The sequence below is a fragment of the Gastrolobium bilobum genome, unplaced genomic scaffold (genome assembly GCF_033153095.1).
Source record: "Gastrolobium bilobum isolate Gb01-03AN ecotype WA unplaced genomic scaffold, APGP_CSIRO_Gbil_v1 utg27758, whole genome shotgun sequence".
NCBI lineage: Eukaryota > Viridiplantae > Streptophyta > Magnoliopsida > Fabales > Fabaceae > Gastrolobium > Gastrolobium bilobum.
Window position 1 is genome coordinate 1 of NW_026895348.1, and position 17604 is coordinate 17604.

The following is a 17604-nucleotide window of genomic DNA, read 5'->3' on the forward strand; positions in this document are numbered from 1 at the left end:
TGCAGGCTTTTCATGTATGTTACTGCTTGATTCTCTTTTGCCTTACGGCTAATCTTACAAGATTCAATTAATCATGTGTGACATTATGTCTGGATCTGTTGACCGAACTATGACACTTGGTAAGTCTAATTACTTGAATTTCATATCTCAGAACTTTCCTTTGCATCCTTTGTGGTTCTTTGTCTGTATTTACTTATATTCTTTGCATGCACTATGAAATCTTTATCTATTCTATATGGTTACATTCGTACTAGCTAGAATTGGAATGTTATGCCATATCAATTTTGCATGCTTTTTAACATATGATGATGAGAAAAGTGGAAAATAGAGGAAACTGAAATCAGTTTATCATCACAAACAAGCATTTTGTTGTACGATAACAAACAAAAAGCAGTTATAAATCCAGATGTTATGCTATTGGAAAACAGATGATTTATATTTTCCTTGGTTATTAATTAAAACATCAGCATCAGGATGAGATGTTAAACGTGTGAATATCTTAATTTCTGTCATCTGATTCAAACTTCTTTGAGTAAATTGTTTTCTTCATGCAAGCACAGGTCATGAAATTGAAAATTCCGAGGATGAGAAGAAGAAAAGGCTTGGGTCGCTAAAGAAGGCTGCAATCAATGCCTCAACTAAGTTCAGGCATTCCTTTACCAAGAAGGGGCGAAAACACAGCAGAGTTATGTCTCTTTCTATTGCGGATGAAATTGATGCTGAAGAGTTACATGCAATTGATGCTTTTCGCCAAGCACTGATCTTGGAAGAGCTATTACCCTCAAAATATGATGATCATCATATGATGCTAAGGTAACCCTTTTAACATAGTCTTTTGTTCACTATTTATTTATAGTTGTAGCATGAGTAACTCCGTTTAACATCTTAATTGATGATCTCTCAGATTCTTGAGAGCAAGGAAGTTTGACCTTGAGAAAACAAAACAAATGTGGGCAGATATGCTTAAGTGGAGGACAGAATTTGGTGCTGATACTATCATGGAGGTAATCATGTGGAAAAGATAAGAATCACCATTTATATATTTTGTGGTGTTCTTCATCTAATTATAAATTTTGTGTTGTTTAGGATTTTGAATTCAAGGAAATTGATGAAGTTCTAAAATACTACCCACAAGGGCATCATGGAGTTGATAAGGATGGACGACCTCTTTACATTGAAAGATTGGGTCAGGTTGACTCTAACAAGCTTATGCAAGTAACAACTATGGAACGTTATCTCAAGTACCATGTTAGAGAGTTTGAGAGGACCTTTGTTGTTAAGATGCCTGCTTGTTCAATCGCAGCAAAGAAGCACATTGACCAAAGCACAACTATTTTGGATGTGCAAGGAGTGGTGCGTATAAAATTCTAACCCTTTATTTTAGTTCTTCAATCTCTTTTGCCCAATGAGAAACCAATAAGAGGAAAGAAATATTGTAACACATTAGATGATAGTCACTATAGATTTAAAGAGGCAATGTCCAATTCCAATTATACTAGTGGATATCATATCAATTGTTATAAATGTTTTTCATATTGAAAGAAGTTTCACACAATTGCTGACTAGCATGCTTGGTCAGGGTCTTAAAAGTATGAACAAAGCTGCAAGGGATCTCCTCCAGCGGCTTCAGAAGATAGATGGTGACAACTATCCTGAGGTACTTGTTAATCTACTTAGGCATGGCAATAGTTTAAATTGTCTTCTAAATTTACCCTAACTGAGTTTTCCTTTGCATGCAGAGCCTGAATCGTATGTTCATCATCAATGCTGGTTCTGGATTTAGGCTCTTGTGGAATACCGTTAAGTCATTCCTTGATCCCAAGACCACCTCAAAAATCCATGTAAGCATTTTTAGTCTACTTATCAATTTGAACCAAGGAGGATTTTCAGTTAAGTAGGGGGCAATAAACATATTAATGTTTTGTTCACCAGGTCCTAGGTAACAAATACCAGAGCAAGTTGCTTGAGATCATTGATGCCAGGTTAAATTTATCTCCTTCTTCATTGAAGTATTTTTTTTTCTCTTCATGACCAAATTAAATTCATTGATTTATAATTATGTTGTTCCATCATGGCACTGACATTACTCCTTAAGACTATAAATAACACTAAGTCTACGGTATTTAACAGTGAACTTCCAGAGTTCTTGGGCGGTACTTGTACTTGTGCAGATAAAGGTGGTTGTATGTTTTCCGACAAGGGACCATGGAATGACCCAGACATCTTGAAGGTAGTTTATTTCTGAAATATCAATTTTCTTTAGTAATATAATATAGCAAATGAAAACAATAAAGTATTTCCTCTGGATGAATTAGATGGTTCAAAATGGCGAGGGAAAATGCAAGGGAAAAACCTTATCCGGCATTGAGGAGAAAACAATCACAGAAGATGAAACATCACTTCAAAAGGCAGTGAGTTTCCTAAATTGTTAGCAATTTCAGAGAGCAAAGCTTTGTCCTGAAACTTTTCTCTGTATTTATTTGACAGAATATTTGATTAATATTTTTTTTTCTTTTTTTGCCTATAACATTAAGGGATACAAAAAATCATTTCCAGAGACACATGATGTGCAATGTTTGTCTCCAAAAGTAAGTTTCCTAGGCTTCAATCAGTTGTTGTTCCCGTCCTATATATTATTTCTTTCAAAAAATAGTTTTGAGGAAACTGCCTAGTTTATCTAGTCATGTTGTTCGTTGTGTCTGTAAACTTGAGGTCATATTAATTTCTCCCGTTTTCTACTTCTGTTTCTGAGATCATATATATTGCAGGTCGAAAAGCAATGTAATGTGTATCAGTATGATGCCTTTGTCCCAGTGATTGACAAGCCAGTCGATTCATCTTGGAAGAAATCAGTAAATGATAAATATGCACTTTCTCAAGGTATTAGGTACTTCTATTTGATTGTTCTTTCATCTTATGATTAACATATATTACATGGTAAGTAGTAAAACACCGCTCATAACAATTTGAACAACATAATCCGCATTTTTGCTCATTGACAAGGAAGAAACATATCACAATATGGTTTTGTTAAAATTCTAAATTTATTTTCCTTGCAAGCAGATTGTTTCCCTGCCCATAATAGCAAGAATTTTGATGGGTTTAACAATCAATTTGTTGGTGGAATCATGGCCTTAGTAATGGGAATTGTAACCATGATCCGTATGACAAGTAACTTGCCAAGGAAAATAACTGAAGCAGCACTCTATAGCAGCCCAGTATATTATGATGAGACTATGATGAAAGCGCCTGCAATTTCAAGCAATGAATACATGACAATGATGAAGCGCATGGCTGAACTAGAAGAGAAAATGACTGTTCTCAGCATGAGACCTGTCATGCCACCCGAAAAGGAGGAAATGCTAAATGATGCTCTAAACAGGGTCAGTACTCTCGAACAAGAGTTGGCTGCAACCAAAAAGGTATTACTGTTTTTCCTTGATACTTGAATCAATGCCATCATTATTTGGGGAATAAAATAAAAGATGATAAAACATCTTCCACTAGATAACTACGTGTGCGCTAACATTTTTGGAATTTAATTTGCTTCCTATTTGGGGTTTAGGCACTTGATGATGCCCTTGCTAGACAAGTAGAACTTCAAGCTCAAATTGATGAGAAGAAGAAGAAGAAGAAAAAGTTGGTATGTCATACCTGCCATGCATTCCTATAAAAAATTTCTATAGACTATCGAGTGCTTTTGTTCACACACATTTTTGGGTTTGTGATTACAGTTCCGCTTCCACTGGTAAGCTGATAGGTGTGCTTTGCTATGTGACCTCAAATATTTAACATCCGCGCGACACAATCCCTCAAGCATCTGAGACAGTTTGTGGGAAGGATACTCAGTTTGTCTATTCATAATGATTGACTCCCCAATAATATACTTTTCTATTTATTTTTTGGAACGGTACTAAACCCCATGTTTTTGGTGGCTTTCTATACCCTCGAATGCCTATTGCATTTGGCTATTTGGTTTATTCAATATTCCGTTAAAAACTTCCGTACAATATAAAGTTTGTCATTCCTTGACACTTGTGTATATGTTGCATGAAATTAGGCACGATTTACCTTTTATTTTTAAAAAATAATAATAAGATTAGATTGCTTTGCAAATTAATGGTCCCAAAAGCCATCGAAAGTAACACTAATTTTGCATTATTATTGAAACCCGTCTGGTTCTATGAACTTGAAAAAACAGATATTTTTAGAAGTACCTTGTGCATTCATATAGTTATGAATTACGCTCTCCCTCTTTCACTTCAATAAGTATTCTGAGTAAAAGTCCCACCAATCGAATACTAAAACCTTATTTTCTTCCCTTAAATCTACCTTTGATAAGAAGGAAGACTTCATACAAACCATCTTGTCAAAACTTCCTACCAAAACATTTTACCAACTGAATGTGCTCTTAACATATCTCAAAGGAATCCAATCAGGCTGAAAGCCGTCTTGTACCTGTCATCGCAGTCATTTTGGAAACACTAGTGAAATGCTTGCACCTTTGCATGAATCGATTCTACCAAAGATATTTCTTTCGTCCCACCCGGTAAATAAATTCGATTACGATATAGCTTTTAACAGTAATTACTATAAACTAGGCAGCCGAATGATAAAGCAATATTTTACTTTTTTTAGAAAGCATATCTACAAAACCAGAGGACAAGGCCAGCAGACAATCCTAATCAGGCACGTGCATTACTGATATAATACTCGATGCACCTGATGAAAGATCAGATGAACAAAACCTTTTCAACCAACAAAGGCAACCAAAACCAAACACACCGATAACCGAAGCTAACCACAACAAAGATTGGGTTTTACAAGCCAGTAAAGATGCCATTCTGGATATACACATTAGAAACAATTCTCCATTAAGTTTACTCATAGTACACTGAAAATCAGCGGTTAAGAGTTACATCATGTGCAAGGTCAACACTCCATAGAAATAAGTGTGCTTTGAGAAATATCCTCCTCCGTAGAGTCTCTTTCTATCGAAATAAATCTCACCAGCAAAACTTCTTTTTCTGATTCAAACAGAGCAAAATGTGAAGCAAACAGAATCATCAGAAATCTGGAAAATGTCCATTTAAGGTTTTAACTGTGTTCGAAAAATACACGTGCAAACTTACCCGTAACTTGGCTTCTTCATGCCTATCAATGTAAGCAAGCAGCTCTTCTTGCCTCATTAACGCATCATGGAGAGCCTATGCACAATCAAGCAAATCCAAATATTAGGGCCCAACTCAGGTAAGTAATCAAAGAGACACTGTATTCTTTACATCTCAACACTATATTGTGCATTTCCAAAATGCACAAACAAATCTCAGTTCCATGCAGATTGTAATTTTTTGTAACATTGAACACGACGTGCAATCAGATATGAAGCAATGACATGTTTTTAGTTTTCAATTTAAAGATAATAAGAAGAATAAGAGGAAAAAGAAGAAATAGAAATATCGCATTGCTTTAGGCATGTACATGTACTCCATAAATATAAAGTGCATTGCCATGACAACATTTTCTTCGAAAGTGGTAAAAACAAAAAATATAGCATCCCACCTTTTTAGTAGCAATTAACTCTGCTTCCAAAGCATCAACCCGGCAGACAGCAGCATTCAACAATTCTTCTTTTTCATAAGGCATCTCAGATGGCTTAGATTGGAGTGTGTCAACCTTCTCTTCAAGCTCACCTAACCTTTTCAGCATGGAGGGAAGGAGATTTTCCTCTGTACATGCTGGAGTTGATGGAGTTGATGACAGATCACAAACCTCCGTGTTGGTTGTATCAAGAGTTGGTTCTGAAGTACTCTGATCATCATTAGATGATAATGCAGGAAGTTTCTTGGTCACATGGCATCCAACTTGACGGAAAAGAGTAACAAAGGTCAAGAAGAAGGCAGTCAGCGCTATCCAAATCCGAGCTTGAATCCCTTCTGGAGTTTTCTGAGTAGTGTCGAGAAGAGAAGGTGCTCCTGTATTGGAAATTTCAATTTAATGTTGCTAGAGAAAATTACATTAGATAATTCAAATCAATAAATGAAGTAACATTATCAAGCACCAACTGTCCTAAAAGCTTAAACTCTTAAATATAGGCACAGTAATGATTTAGACCTCCAACAGGCACCCTCACGCAAAAGCCTTCTGATTCTGAGATTTAAGTGCAGACAAAGTCTAGATACAATGTTAAGGATCCATAACTGTCGATCCTAGATAGCAGCACAGAGACCCCAAAAACACTATAGCAGGATGGCCGCTATCCTGAAGATTATGCATACAAGATAAATAATTTATATTGCAAATATATAATGCTCCAAAAAAACCCAAAATTACCCAATTCTTAGTGACAGTCTAGACACACAATCACCATAAACCTAAGGCATAAATAACAAGTTGATTACAACAAAAGTAAAGGAGCATAAGGAAAAAAATACAGCACCAAATCCTAAATAAGTTTAAGCCACTAAGGTGTCAAAAAACTGAGGGATAAGGCCATGGGGTGTGAAGTGCAAACTACACAACACAGGTTAAAAAATAACAGACCAGAGTAGATCTCGAAAAGCACAATGCACAGACCAGCGAAAAACTTGAGAACAGAAGTGAGATGAGACAGGAGTTGCTCTGCAAAGAGCATGGATTGTCAGTGGGTTGCCAGAAAACGATGGAAGACAGGGGAAAATGGTGAGGCTCAAACCATAGTGGGAGGCACGACGGAAAACAACACTTGCTGGAAAAAGACAGACGGCTTGGCCCAAAAAAAATGGTGAAACTCGAACCAGAGAAGGCACAACGAAAATTGGGCCGGGGATTTGGGGGGGGGGCACGAAATTCACAAAATCACCAGTAGCAGTTGTGACACCGTAATTTGGGCCTGTGATGGCCGTTCCATCAGAACACAATGCAATGCTATACGATCTCAAGGAGGGCATGCAACGCGTAGAGCATCGCAGGGTGCAAAATCTTGTTATTGACTACCCTGCCAGAATCAACTCTCCCAAAATTCAAAATCTAAAAAATTGGTTTTTAAAAATAAGGTGTGGATTACTACTTATGGAAGTAGCTGACAGTATACTGATACGACTCCATCATGTATTATGGGAAGAGGTATAGGGGATCTCTTGCCCCACAGCCTGCTAAGTCAACAAGGGTGAATAATTCCTTTTCTGTTAGAGAGGGGAAATTGGTTAGGATTTGGTTAGAATTAGAAGGGAATGAGGGAAGCACCACACTTGCTGCATAAATAGGTAAACCATCAATAGGCAGAGTCATTTTTTCAGGATTGAGACATGGATTAGGCTTGGGAGAGACCAGTAACATCTCCTCATTGCTCTGCACTACGTGCTTCTCTTAGTTTTCTCTCATTTCCTTTTCTAGGATTACTGTAGTTTTCCTTTCCTTTGAGACATCATGTACTTAAATCATTGGGCCTGATTTGGATTCCACCTTATCAATACCATTTCAGTTCTTTCTTTTCTGTTCTGGGTTTCTGGTACCTATCATATATAATTTCTCCCATGAAGCACAAGCTTGGTTAAATTTTATTGTGAAATTTTAAATGTAAATGTATGCAAAACTAACAAGAGCATTAACAGAGATGCAGTCCACATCTTCATTAAACCCTATCAGAATATCATATTGTTAGAAGCATTTGTGCAATTAGGTGAATTTCCAGTGAATAAGCAAAATGAGAAGATTCATCAAAAGGGTACATCAATAAATACTACGCCAAGAACTCGTTTGGGGCCTTGGAGCCAAGCAGATTCAAGTGGAATGTGACTCAACATCAGCCACCAATATACTGCAAAACATCGAGAATGACCCTAGAGACTCTAGATTAATCACCAGGATTAAGGAATGGCTAAGAGCAGATTGGACAATTGTTGCTACTCACACTAGCCTGGACAACAACAGATGTGCTCATTGGCAAGCAAGACATGCGTCTCTTGGAGAATATGGACTTAGAGTCTTTCATGAGCCTCCTTCGGACCTCTGTAGCTTACTCCTGGATGACATCCGTCCTATGACTAATAGTCCTAATTTAATTTCAAGAACTTGGGGCCTTAGGCCCTTTCATGTATCAAAAAAATAAATAAATAAATAAATACTAGGCCAAAGTCGCTAACCTTTTGAAGTATAAGACCTCTGTAGAGATGCTTGCTTCTTCCAGCTAACATCAACAGGTTTGTCCACCATTGGAACGTATTCATCATACCCAATCAAGTTACTGGTATAGGTTGACTTTCCAACCATCTTAGCCTGACAAAGAACACAACGTAAACAACTTTTGTATTTGGGACAGAACAAAGCAAATCCTATGAACAGGTTTCTTGACAATTTATTTAGATCATCCTCACGGTATCTGCAAATATTGTGGACTAATTATTGTACATTTAAATGAATAAACAATATAACAGGTGGAAGAATTGTCAAAGAAAACTTTATTGCCGTTCAATTTATGCAAGGCGGAAGAGGGTGCACACAAGAAGACATCCAAGATAATCAATAGCAACTTCTATAATATGTCAACACTCACTTCCTCGCGAACAGGGGTCAACCTAAGGTGTGAATAACTCTTCATCGCTTTTGGAGAAGCGATATCTTCAGCTTCTGACCCTGATTCAGCAGTGGATGTATCACTGCCTTTAACCTGTTAGGTAGTAGTAACAAAAATAAAAAATGAGTTGAAGAAAAGGTATGAAGGCATCAAATTTTGGCTCCACTCAAGTAAGGCAATAGTCAGCCATGCAAAGAATTACCGTTGGGTACCGTGGCTTGGCATATGCAATAACCTTCCCTTCACTATTAAGAACTTTTACTACTTGCCTTGCCTGCCGTGCTTCACCATTGAGAACCATCTGCAAAAGTCCAAATGCAATCAACTTCGAGTCTATTACAGGTTAGACAGATATAGTATAACATCTGTCAAACCTATCCAAAAATCAACCAAGAACAGTATATAACCTTCAATATTTCAGGGTTTTTCCAGGGCCCTTTATCGGATCTAAGGCAACCTCCTTGATCTGCACAAGTGCAGGTACCTCCCAGAAATTCTGGCAACTCACTTCATTAAGTTCAGAATATATTAGGCATTTTAAAGGATAATGCAAATTGCAGTGATGCTAGAAAATATGATGCATTGTTCAACGGAAAAGAAAAACATAAATACAAAAATTCTCATATGCAGAGTGATATTAACATGTAAAAAATGGAGCCATTAAGTACCTTGCATCAATTATTTCAAGCAATTTGCTTTGATACTTGTTTCCAAGAACCTAAGTAATGTTTCCAAAAAAGCATCAAGCAATGTCAGCAGCCTTATACCATTAGTAAACACTAAACAGAGCTTTAAACAGCTAAAAAACAGCATTTTTCACATACGTGAATTTTTGAAGTTGTCTTGGGATCAAGAAAAGACTTGACAGTGTTCCACAACAGCCTAAATCCAGGGCCAGCATTTATAATAAACATTTGGCAGAGTGTCTGTATTACTAATAAAAGAATAATTAATCACTGTAACAATAGTATATCATCTTTCAGATTTCCAGCAACTGATGACATTAAAATTCAAAAAAAAAAATAATAGAAAATGAGATATTGCACCTCAGGGTAATTGTCACCATCAATCTTCTGCAATCGCGTAATGAGTTCCCGGGCAGACTTTGTAAAGTTCTTAAGGCCCTGATAATTGACATTATATCAGAAATAAATGATTTGTATGTTATAGAATTTTAGTTTACAGTCAATGCAAAGAGGAATAATTACAGGTAACATACCACTCCTTGAACATCTAAAATTGTGGTGCTTGAATCAATGTGCCTCTTCGCAGCAATAGTGCAAGCAGGAAACTTTATTGCAAAAGTTTTCTCAAACTCTTGCACATGGTACTTTACATATCTATCCATAGTTGTAACTTGCATGAGTTTGTTTGGATCAACTTTTCCAAGTCTTTCAATATAAACAGGTCTTCCCTCCTTATCGACACCATGGTGACCATGTGGATAATACCTCATAACTTCATTTAACTCTTTGAACTCAAAATCCTGATTAAAACACGAAAAATTAGGTAAGGCAATCAATCACTATAAAAGTACAACTTGTCCCTTGTAATTAAACCTGCAGAAGCAGAAGCCAGACAAATGCCCCAAATTATATTTGCAATTACCTGCATGATAGTGTCAGTACCAAACTCCTTCCTCCATTGTAGCATGTCATCCCACATATGCTTTGCTTTTTCAATATCAAATTTCCTTGCTTTCAGAAATCTGTAAAACGATGAAGTTGAGAAAATACAAGTGTATAAGATCATCTGTCCAAGATCACACAGGTAATTTAACACCAAACGAGTAATTTTTTCCCCCAAGAACTTTAGCATGTGCATGCAGATCTACATAATTGCTATCAGAATTTGGCTGCGAAGGATAAATTTGTAAGTGAAAGAAAAGGGACAGGAAAGCACCTTAACATCATATGGTAATCATCATATGCTGCTGGAAGCAATTCGTCCATAATCAACGATTGGCGAAATGCATCCACAGCCTGCAGCTCTTCAACATCCCGAACATCCTCAATAGAAACGGAGCTTACACGGCCATCACTTTTTCTCCTGGGACCCTTCTTTCTAAGAGAATGCTTGAATTTCGTGGATGCATTAATTGCTTTCTTTTTTAGGGATCCAATTCTTGTCCTCCTTTCATCCTCAGAGTTGTCAAAATCAGATCTCCTCTCCCTCTTCTCATCACTGCCCGAGAACCCCTCAAAGCCTGGCAAAATCGACATTTCCAGCATCAAGAATAAAAAAAAAGCGTAAAGAAATCAGAAATGGGAGTAGGAAAACTTGCACACTTGGGTTTGCTTAGTTATGTTTTGCAAAATCAAAAGAAAAGAGGGAAATAATGCTCACAAGGTCTGGCGAAACGATCGAGGGGACCAGACATTGCAGTTGGTAGGAGATTATAGGTCCAACTATCAATTGCGATTCTTGAGACACAAACACATTAACGATTCAGAAACCCTAAGAATTGCAGCTTCGATTCGATTCGAAGGAACTTCGTGAGTGTGTACAAAACTTGATCCTGATTCTTGTTCCAAAGAGTACACTGTTACTGGTTGGAATAATAAAATAAAATAAAATAAATATGAATAAATAATCGGCGGATAACGTCGGCGACAGCTAGAGAAAGAAAGAGAGAGCGCGTGCGTGCGTGCCTTTCTTTGTTTTCGTTATTGTTATTGCAGCTGGAGAGGGTAGAGAAGTGTGGGTCCCGATTTTGTTCAGCATCGCAGACACGTGGCATCAGAAGGTTCAGGGAATGAGCCAATAGCGAAAGGAATGATTTGTACTTCTTGTACCTTTGTTCGTTCCCGGAGAGGCATTTTGTCAAACACACTACCTTTTAACAAAACTCATATTTTTTAGAATTTTTGGAAAATTAAATATTTTTAAATTTTGTATTTTTAGATATTATCGCAAACTGAATGTTTTTATCATATTATTAAAAATCGTAATTTCTGGATAAAAAAATATTTTTCCTCTACCAAACACTTTCTTAAAGTAAGAAAGAGAAATAAAACAAAGGGGAAAAAATAACAAAAAAATGGTTATAATTTCATTTTTATTTTTATATTGGAAAATTATACTTCCATATTATTTGTCATGTTACATTTATAAAAAAACAAATGTGTTTCTCTTTTTAAAAGATATTAATAATAGATCCCATTTTATTTATCTCAGAATATAAAATAATTTTTCTTTTATTATGTTAGAGAAATAAAGACCTTTTATATTTTATTTAAATTAAAAGTTAAATACAATACAAGGAATACTTGATAGTTTTAAATTAATTCATAAGGCGTTGTATTTAACTAAAAAGTTTTTTTTTTTACACTTATCTTTCTTTCCTAATTTAGGTGTGTTGAAATATTCAAGTATGATAAGTTTCACATTGATTGCTAATGGACTAAGTTAAGTAAATATAAATCGGAGGATCCATAAATTCAATGTCTTAAGATTTTGAGTTATAACATAATGTCGGATCCACTTACCATTATTGATATAGCATTAGCCTATTGGTGATAGTCTCCATCACGGGCTCTCATTGACCCTACTTAGCAATAATATTAAAGCTTGATTGGGCTCGAGCTACCCAATTCTAGGAGATAGGATGAGTACTTAGGCCCTAGAGTAGTCAGTTAAGAAGAAACATATTAATATAGGGTTTCATATTTAAGGAGAAATTTATTTGGTTATCCAAAATTTTGAGTTGAGATATGGTGTCGTGTGATCCCCTACCATAAACTTGGCATGTGGAAAAAGACCTTGTCATGTTACTAATTATATATATGAAGTATATTAAGTGAGACAGTAAGATTTGAGTTAATTTTGACTATTCATATAACTTTAAATGTTTAGAGTTAATTCCTAAAATTTATCCGTTTTCCTGGTCTCTTCTTTTATTTTTCAAAGTTGAGTCATTTTCCATAAAGAATAAAAAATCCTCAAAATACGACAAACACATTCAATCTCTCTTCGTCATGAAAATACAACTTTAAGCCAAGTGCCAAGCAAGTTGGACTATTTTTTTCTTAACCTTTTTAATTTATTATGAAGACAGCGCTAAGTTCATATTGGTTGGGTTATGGGTATATGCATGCCTCAACTGTCTTGAAATTAAGCACACCGGCTTTTTGACCCTTATGCCCCTTAATTAATAATTAATTACCAAATTGCCCCTCATTCAAAACTATTTCGAAAATTTACCCTCCCCAACAAACATAACACCAATCTGCCCCTGTTTGACCGTTGACCACGAAGCCTACCCGGGTACACCATTATCTACCCGGGTAAATTTTGAAACTTTTTATCTACCCGAGTATGTAGGGATGTACCCGGGTAGAGTTCTTGAATCTGGGAAAATGTATGAATTATTTACCCGGGTACGTAGAAGTGTACCCGGGTAAATCGCGACGGTAGGGTTTTAAAATACCCCAGCAGCCCCATTCGAAAACCCACAAAAGGGGTACCCGAGTAGAGCTGCTGGAGGAGTGTCATCTTGAGCGATTTGAGGCATAATCTTGCACTAATTCGTCTTGTTTGTGATCATCATTCGCGGACCTTGCAACCTCTTTGCCTTCTACCGATTGAAATCGATCAAAGGTGCATTTTTTTTTTCAGTTTTTTCAATTATGTTATGATTTCTGTTCTGATTCATTGTTTTCGTTTATATCATTTGATTCTGTCCGAATTATTTTATCAATTTGTATGTCATACGCTTACCCTAACCCTGAATCTAACCCTAACCCTAACCCTAACCCTAACCCTAACCCTAACCCTAACATGTATCTAATTTCTGATTTTGGTTATTTTTTCAGTTTAATAGTGTGACACAATGACCTCTCGACGCGTTTCAAAGCTGCCAGTGACCCATTCCGAGAGAAGAACCAAGAGTCGTCACGATGGGTCGTCATCCTCTCAGCCCCAGGCTGCTTCGAGTCAGGCTCCGGACTTGACGTTCGGATATTTGTTTGAGGATGACATTCCTTCACACGAGAAGTTCGTGAAGTTTTTCATGACCCGGAAGATCTGCGAACCGAAATCACTGGATTCGGCATTCTTCAACCTAGAGCGTTTTGACATCGTGCCGCTTCTTGAGCAGACACATTTACTTCACCTGGCGGAGATGCGGTGCCCATACTCGGAGGTTATGGTAAGAGCCTTCTACCAGAACCTTGGCTACTCGCAAGGCGAGCTGACTTCCCGTGTATGCGGGATTGATATCATCATGACTGCTCCTATCTGGACGGAGCTACTGGGGTTCGATTTTGATGGTGTCTCAGGAGCAGCACTATATGATGGAGACAGCCATCATATATTTGGTGATTATAACCGGGAGACCATTGTTACAGAGACTAGGAGGGCAGACGCTGAGCCCGGTCATTTTGCTCATTATCCTGTTAGCAACTTGTCAGTTTCTGCTCGCATTCTTCATTATGTGGTGACACATATTATTTTCCAGCGCCCGCATAATCACTCAAAGGTGCTGGAAGGGGACTTTGTCATCCTGTGGGCCCTCCTTCACAGTCAGCAGGTGAACTGGAGGCATTACATATGCATACTGATGTGGAAGGCAGCCAAGTCAAAGAAGGCTGAATTGCCTTTTGCATTTCTGGTGCAGAAGATTCTGCATAGATTTGGAGTGCCTATGGCAACAGAGACCTTGAAGACCGCCAGAGGCTGGAATGCTATATTTGGTGAGAGGCTCCTGAAGCAGTGTGGGATCCTACCGAACAGAGCGGGTATCTGGACGTGGAAGAAGGCACCAGAACCACCTGAGATCCCATTCCACCACGATGCTGAGATGGAGGATGCACCTGCAGGTGATGTGTTGGTCTTTATGAGTTTATGCAATTATGTGTTGTTTAATTTTTAATGTGGTATTGAAGTTTGTTTTTCATGGTTTATGATGTAGGCCTTGATGATGATGACGATGATGATGGCGTTGCTGAGGTTGATGTCAGACCGACACGTCCCACCCGCAGTCGGCGACCACCAGCTCCTCCTGAGGGTGGATGGACACTTGATCATGTCATGGCATCCTTATATGATCTGACTACTGACTTTAGAGGATATAGACAGAGCACGAGCAAGTGGCGAAACCAGATGGACACAAGGGTTGCACGGTTGGACACAAGGGTTTCACGCTTGGAGGGTTTAATTGGCGAGGGTGCCCATACTCAGGAGGAGGAGGAGGAGGAGGATGATGACAATGGGGATGACACACAATCGGATGAAGAGAATGGGGAGGACACGGCATCGGATTAGTGTGTCCATAGGGTTTCATATCATTGATTTAGTTTGATGTAATGTAGTCATTTTGGTACATTTAGGAACTTTACCTACATTGCATGGATGTTTTTGTACTGGATGTTCAAAATTTGAATGAATGAAATTTTCGTTTTGCGCACGTTCAGACTTGTTGGTTCTATGCATTAGTATGGGACCTTGCATTAATATTGTCATAATTAATTTGGAAATCAATTCAACCCAAAGTAGTTTATTATTCATTTTCAACTTTGATTGGCGCACATCTTGATTACTGCATCCTATTTCTACGAAATCAATCCACCCCCAAGTCATACCGTATGTAGGTATTGCACAACAATTACCAAAATGCAACAAAAATTGCCAAAACAGCATCTGCAACAGCATCTGCAACTGGTCTACCCGGGTACCACGAATAGTCTACCCGGGTAAGATGTACTCGGGTATATCATTACGAGTTACCCGGGTAGACCTTCTGACCCCATTTTTTGAAGAATTCTCTCCTTCAGTTCATTGCATGTAGTGCCCACTTTGATTTTCATCGTTTTTGTTTTTCCTTCAAATCGGACACCGTTCGGACCTTCAAAATGCCTCCCATTGTAGTAAACAACTATAGGAACCATGTTTGGACTTGAACTCATCTTTCACACAAAAATTAGATCTAGGTTTTGGGTTTGGAGGTTGGTTCGGATTTTTTAGCACAAAATGGGAGTGTGGAGATGTAATCTCAATGTCCCACCAAGATTCAGCTTTCTGAAATGATGAGATGAAATATGTGTGATGTTTCGGATTAGAGAGGGTAAGAGAGAAAGATTTTGGGGTTTCAAAAACCCTATACCTCGCAACAATGGCCGAAACCCATACATATTGGGGTTTCTGGACGCGATTTACCCGGGTACACTGCTCTGTACCCGGGTAAATAATTCAAACATTTTCCCAGATTCAAGAACTCTACCCGGGTACACCCCTACATACTCGGGTAGATAAAAAGTTTCAAAATTTACCCGGGTAGGTAATGGTGTACCCGGGTAGGCTTCGTGGTCAACGGTCAAACAGGGGCAGATTGGTGTTATGTTTGTTGGGGAGGGTAAATTTTCGAAATAGTTTTGAATGAGGGGCAATTTGGTAATTAATTATTAATTAAGGGGCATAAGGGTCAAAAAGCCTAACCACACCCTTTATATTGTCCCACTCTATCCACCCTCACCAACCCCGTGCCTTGGATAATGGCAATTTCATGCCAGCATAATACGATTGCACTTATATTTAATTCTTCATGTCCATGATTATAGATTACCTTTCCACCACCCGCGATCAAACGTATAAACCATAATAATCTATGCAGAAACTTGTCTTTAAAGAAAAATCAATTGGCTAACGTGGCGAATCTTTGTTTCCCTTAGGAAAATCGAAGGGCCAGATGCGTGCATTTATTGTCAAGCTAAAGAAAAATCTTTGTTTTCGTTGGAAAATCGGAGGGCCAGATGCCCGCATTCTTTGTCAAACTAATTGACTCTAGAGATTCATGAAAATCTTAAGGATTAATATGGTTCTGAATTTTCTAAATTATTATATGAAAAATATCACCTGTACAGTTTAAACAAGTTTCTGCAATTAATTTGTCCAAGCTCTTCAATTTATCTAAGTTATTTCTACGATAAAATAAAGCATTCACATGATAAAATTAAAAAGAACTGAAAAAAGAAAAGGACAGTAGTGGGCCTCGTTGGTCACAATCCAACGGTTTTTTGTAAGAACTTATTTTATCGGGCTTTGTGAGACTCAGATTGATGGAGCTAGATTTTTCGCCACGCTAGCATTCCCTTTATGAGACTCGTTGGTCACAACCCAACGATTTTTCGTAAAGCCTTATTTTCTTGGGCTTTGTGAGATTCAGATTGATGGAACTAGATTTTGTCGCCATGCTAGCATTCCCCTTATGCTGCAAAGTGCAAAACAAATGTCGGAGTACAATTTATAAATAAAAAGAAAAAGAAAAATGTGTATCATTTTAAAGGATGTAAAATTGTGTCATTTCAAGTGAGAGAAAGAGATAGATAAAGGAAGAGAGAGTGGACAAAAAATATAAAGGTGTGGGTCTCACCCCTTTGTGAGAGTAAAATAATATAAGTTGTGTCATTTAAAAGGACAAACATTTTTCTCTAAAAAAAATATTATATATTTATATAGGATTTTGCATTTCTTATTTAACACAAGGTTAGAAAAATTCTTGCACATACATACTTCAAATAGGCCTTACCAAAAAAAAAAAAATATTACACGTAAAATGATCTCTCGGTAACATAAGAAAACAATTCTCTTTTTAAAGGAGAAAATGTTTTTCGTTTCATATATGTCGATATGAAAAAAATTATTTATAAACTTATATAATTATTAAGATTTAATATTTTAATTATTATGTCAATATTTTTTATATAAATTAATATATTTATATCTTCGTTTTGAACTAGCCACTTGATTTTTTTTAGTGTATCTGGGTATGATCTTCTTTAAGTGGCTTGGTGTTTTATACTTTGCAAGCTGCAGATTTTGATTTAATCCTCAATTGGTTGTAAAATTTATAGTAGTTAAAATTTTGATTTATCACTATATTTTTATATTTTTATGATTTTTTTATCAAAAAATATTTATTAATATTTCAAGCACTTTTACATTTTTATTACTTTTTTTAAGTTATGATTTTACATTTTATTATTTTTTATCTCCTTTCAATTTTTACGTAAAATTTCATTTTTAACCTTCTAATTTATTGTAGTTAGTCCATG

At 37.0% G+C, this 17604-nt stretch overlaps 3 protein-coding genes across 4 annotated transcripts; 2 read left to right on the forward strand and 1 right to left on the reverse strand.

Annotated features, from left to right (window-relative positions):
- The first annotated feature begins 73 nt into the window (after positions 1-73).
- On the forward strand, positions 74-3752 carry LOC133306665 (phosphatidylinositol/phosphatidylcholine transfer protein SFH3-like). The gene is made up of 14 exons (XM_061506995.1): positions 74-119; positions 561-813; positions 905-1004; positions 1087-1353; positions 1580-1657; positions 1740-1841; positions 1933-1982; positions 2131-2230; positions 2316-2408; positions 2535-2588; positions 2778-2880; positions 3064-3422; positions 3566-3643; positions 3735-3752. Exons 1-14 carry the CDS (start codon positions 74-76, stop codon positions 3750-3752), a joined length of 1701 nt encoding a protein of 566 aa, XP_061362979.1.
- An 897-nt stretch (positions 3753-4649) lies between these two features.
- Positions 4650-11169, reverse strand: LOC133306650 (phosphatidylinositol/phosphatidylcholine transfer protein SFH6). 2 transcript variants are annotated; one of them, XM_061506989.1, is made up of 14 exons: positions 10901-11169; positions 10457-10760; positions 10163-10262; positions 9774-10040; positions 9601-9678; positions 9379-9480; positions 9223-9272; positions 8962-9061; positions 8757-8855; positions 8534-8647; positions 8124-8256; positions 5563-5972; positions 5133-5207; positions 4650-5027 (listed from the first exon to the last, which is right to left on the reverse strand). In XM_061506989.1, exons 1-14 carry the CDS (start codon positions 10932-10934, stop codon positions 5007-5009), a joined length of 1887 nt encoding a protein of 628 aa, XP_061362973.1. In that variant the 5' UTR covers positions 10935-11169; the 3' UTR covers positions 4650-5006. The 2 variants fall into 2 exon arrangements, with proteins under 2 accessions (XP_061362973.1, XP_061362965.1); XM_061506981.1 differs by having other exon boundaries at positions 5563-5975; positions 10901-11168.
- A 3108-nt stretch (positions 11170-14277) lies between these two features.
- On the forward strand, positions 14278-14911 carry LOC133306565 (uncharacterized). Its single transcript, XM_061506894.1, has 2 exons — positions 14278-14373; positions 14466-14911. The coding sequence occupies exons 1-2, from the start codon at positions 14355-14357 to the stop codon at positions 14816-14818; spliced, it is 372 nt and encodes a 123-aa protein (XP_061362878.1). The 5' UTR covers positions 14278-14354; the 3' UTR covers positions 14819-14911.
- Positions 14912-17604: the final 2693 nt, after the last annotated feature.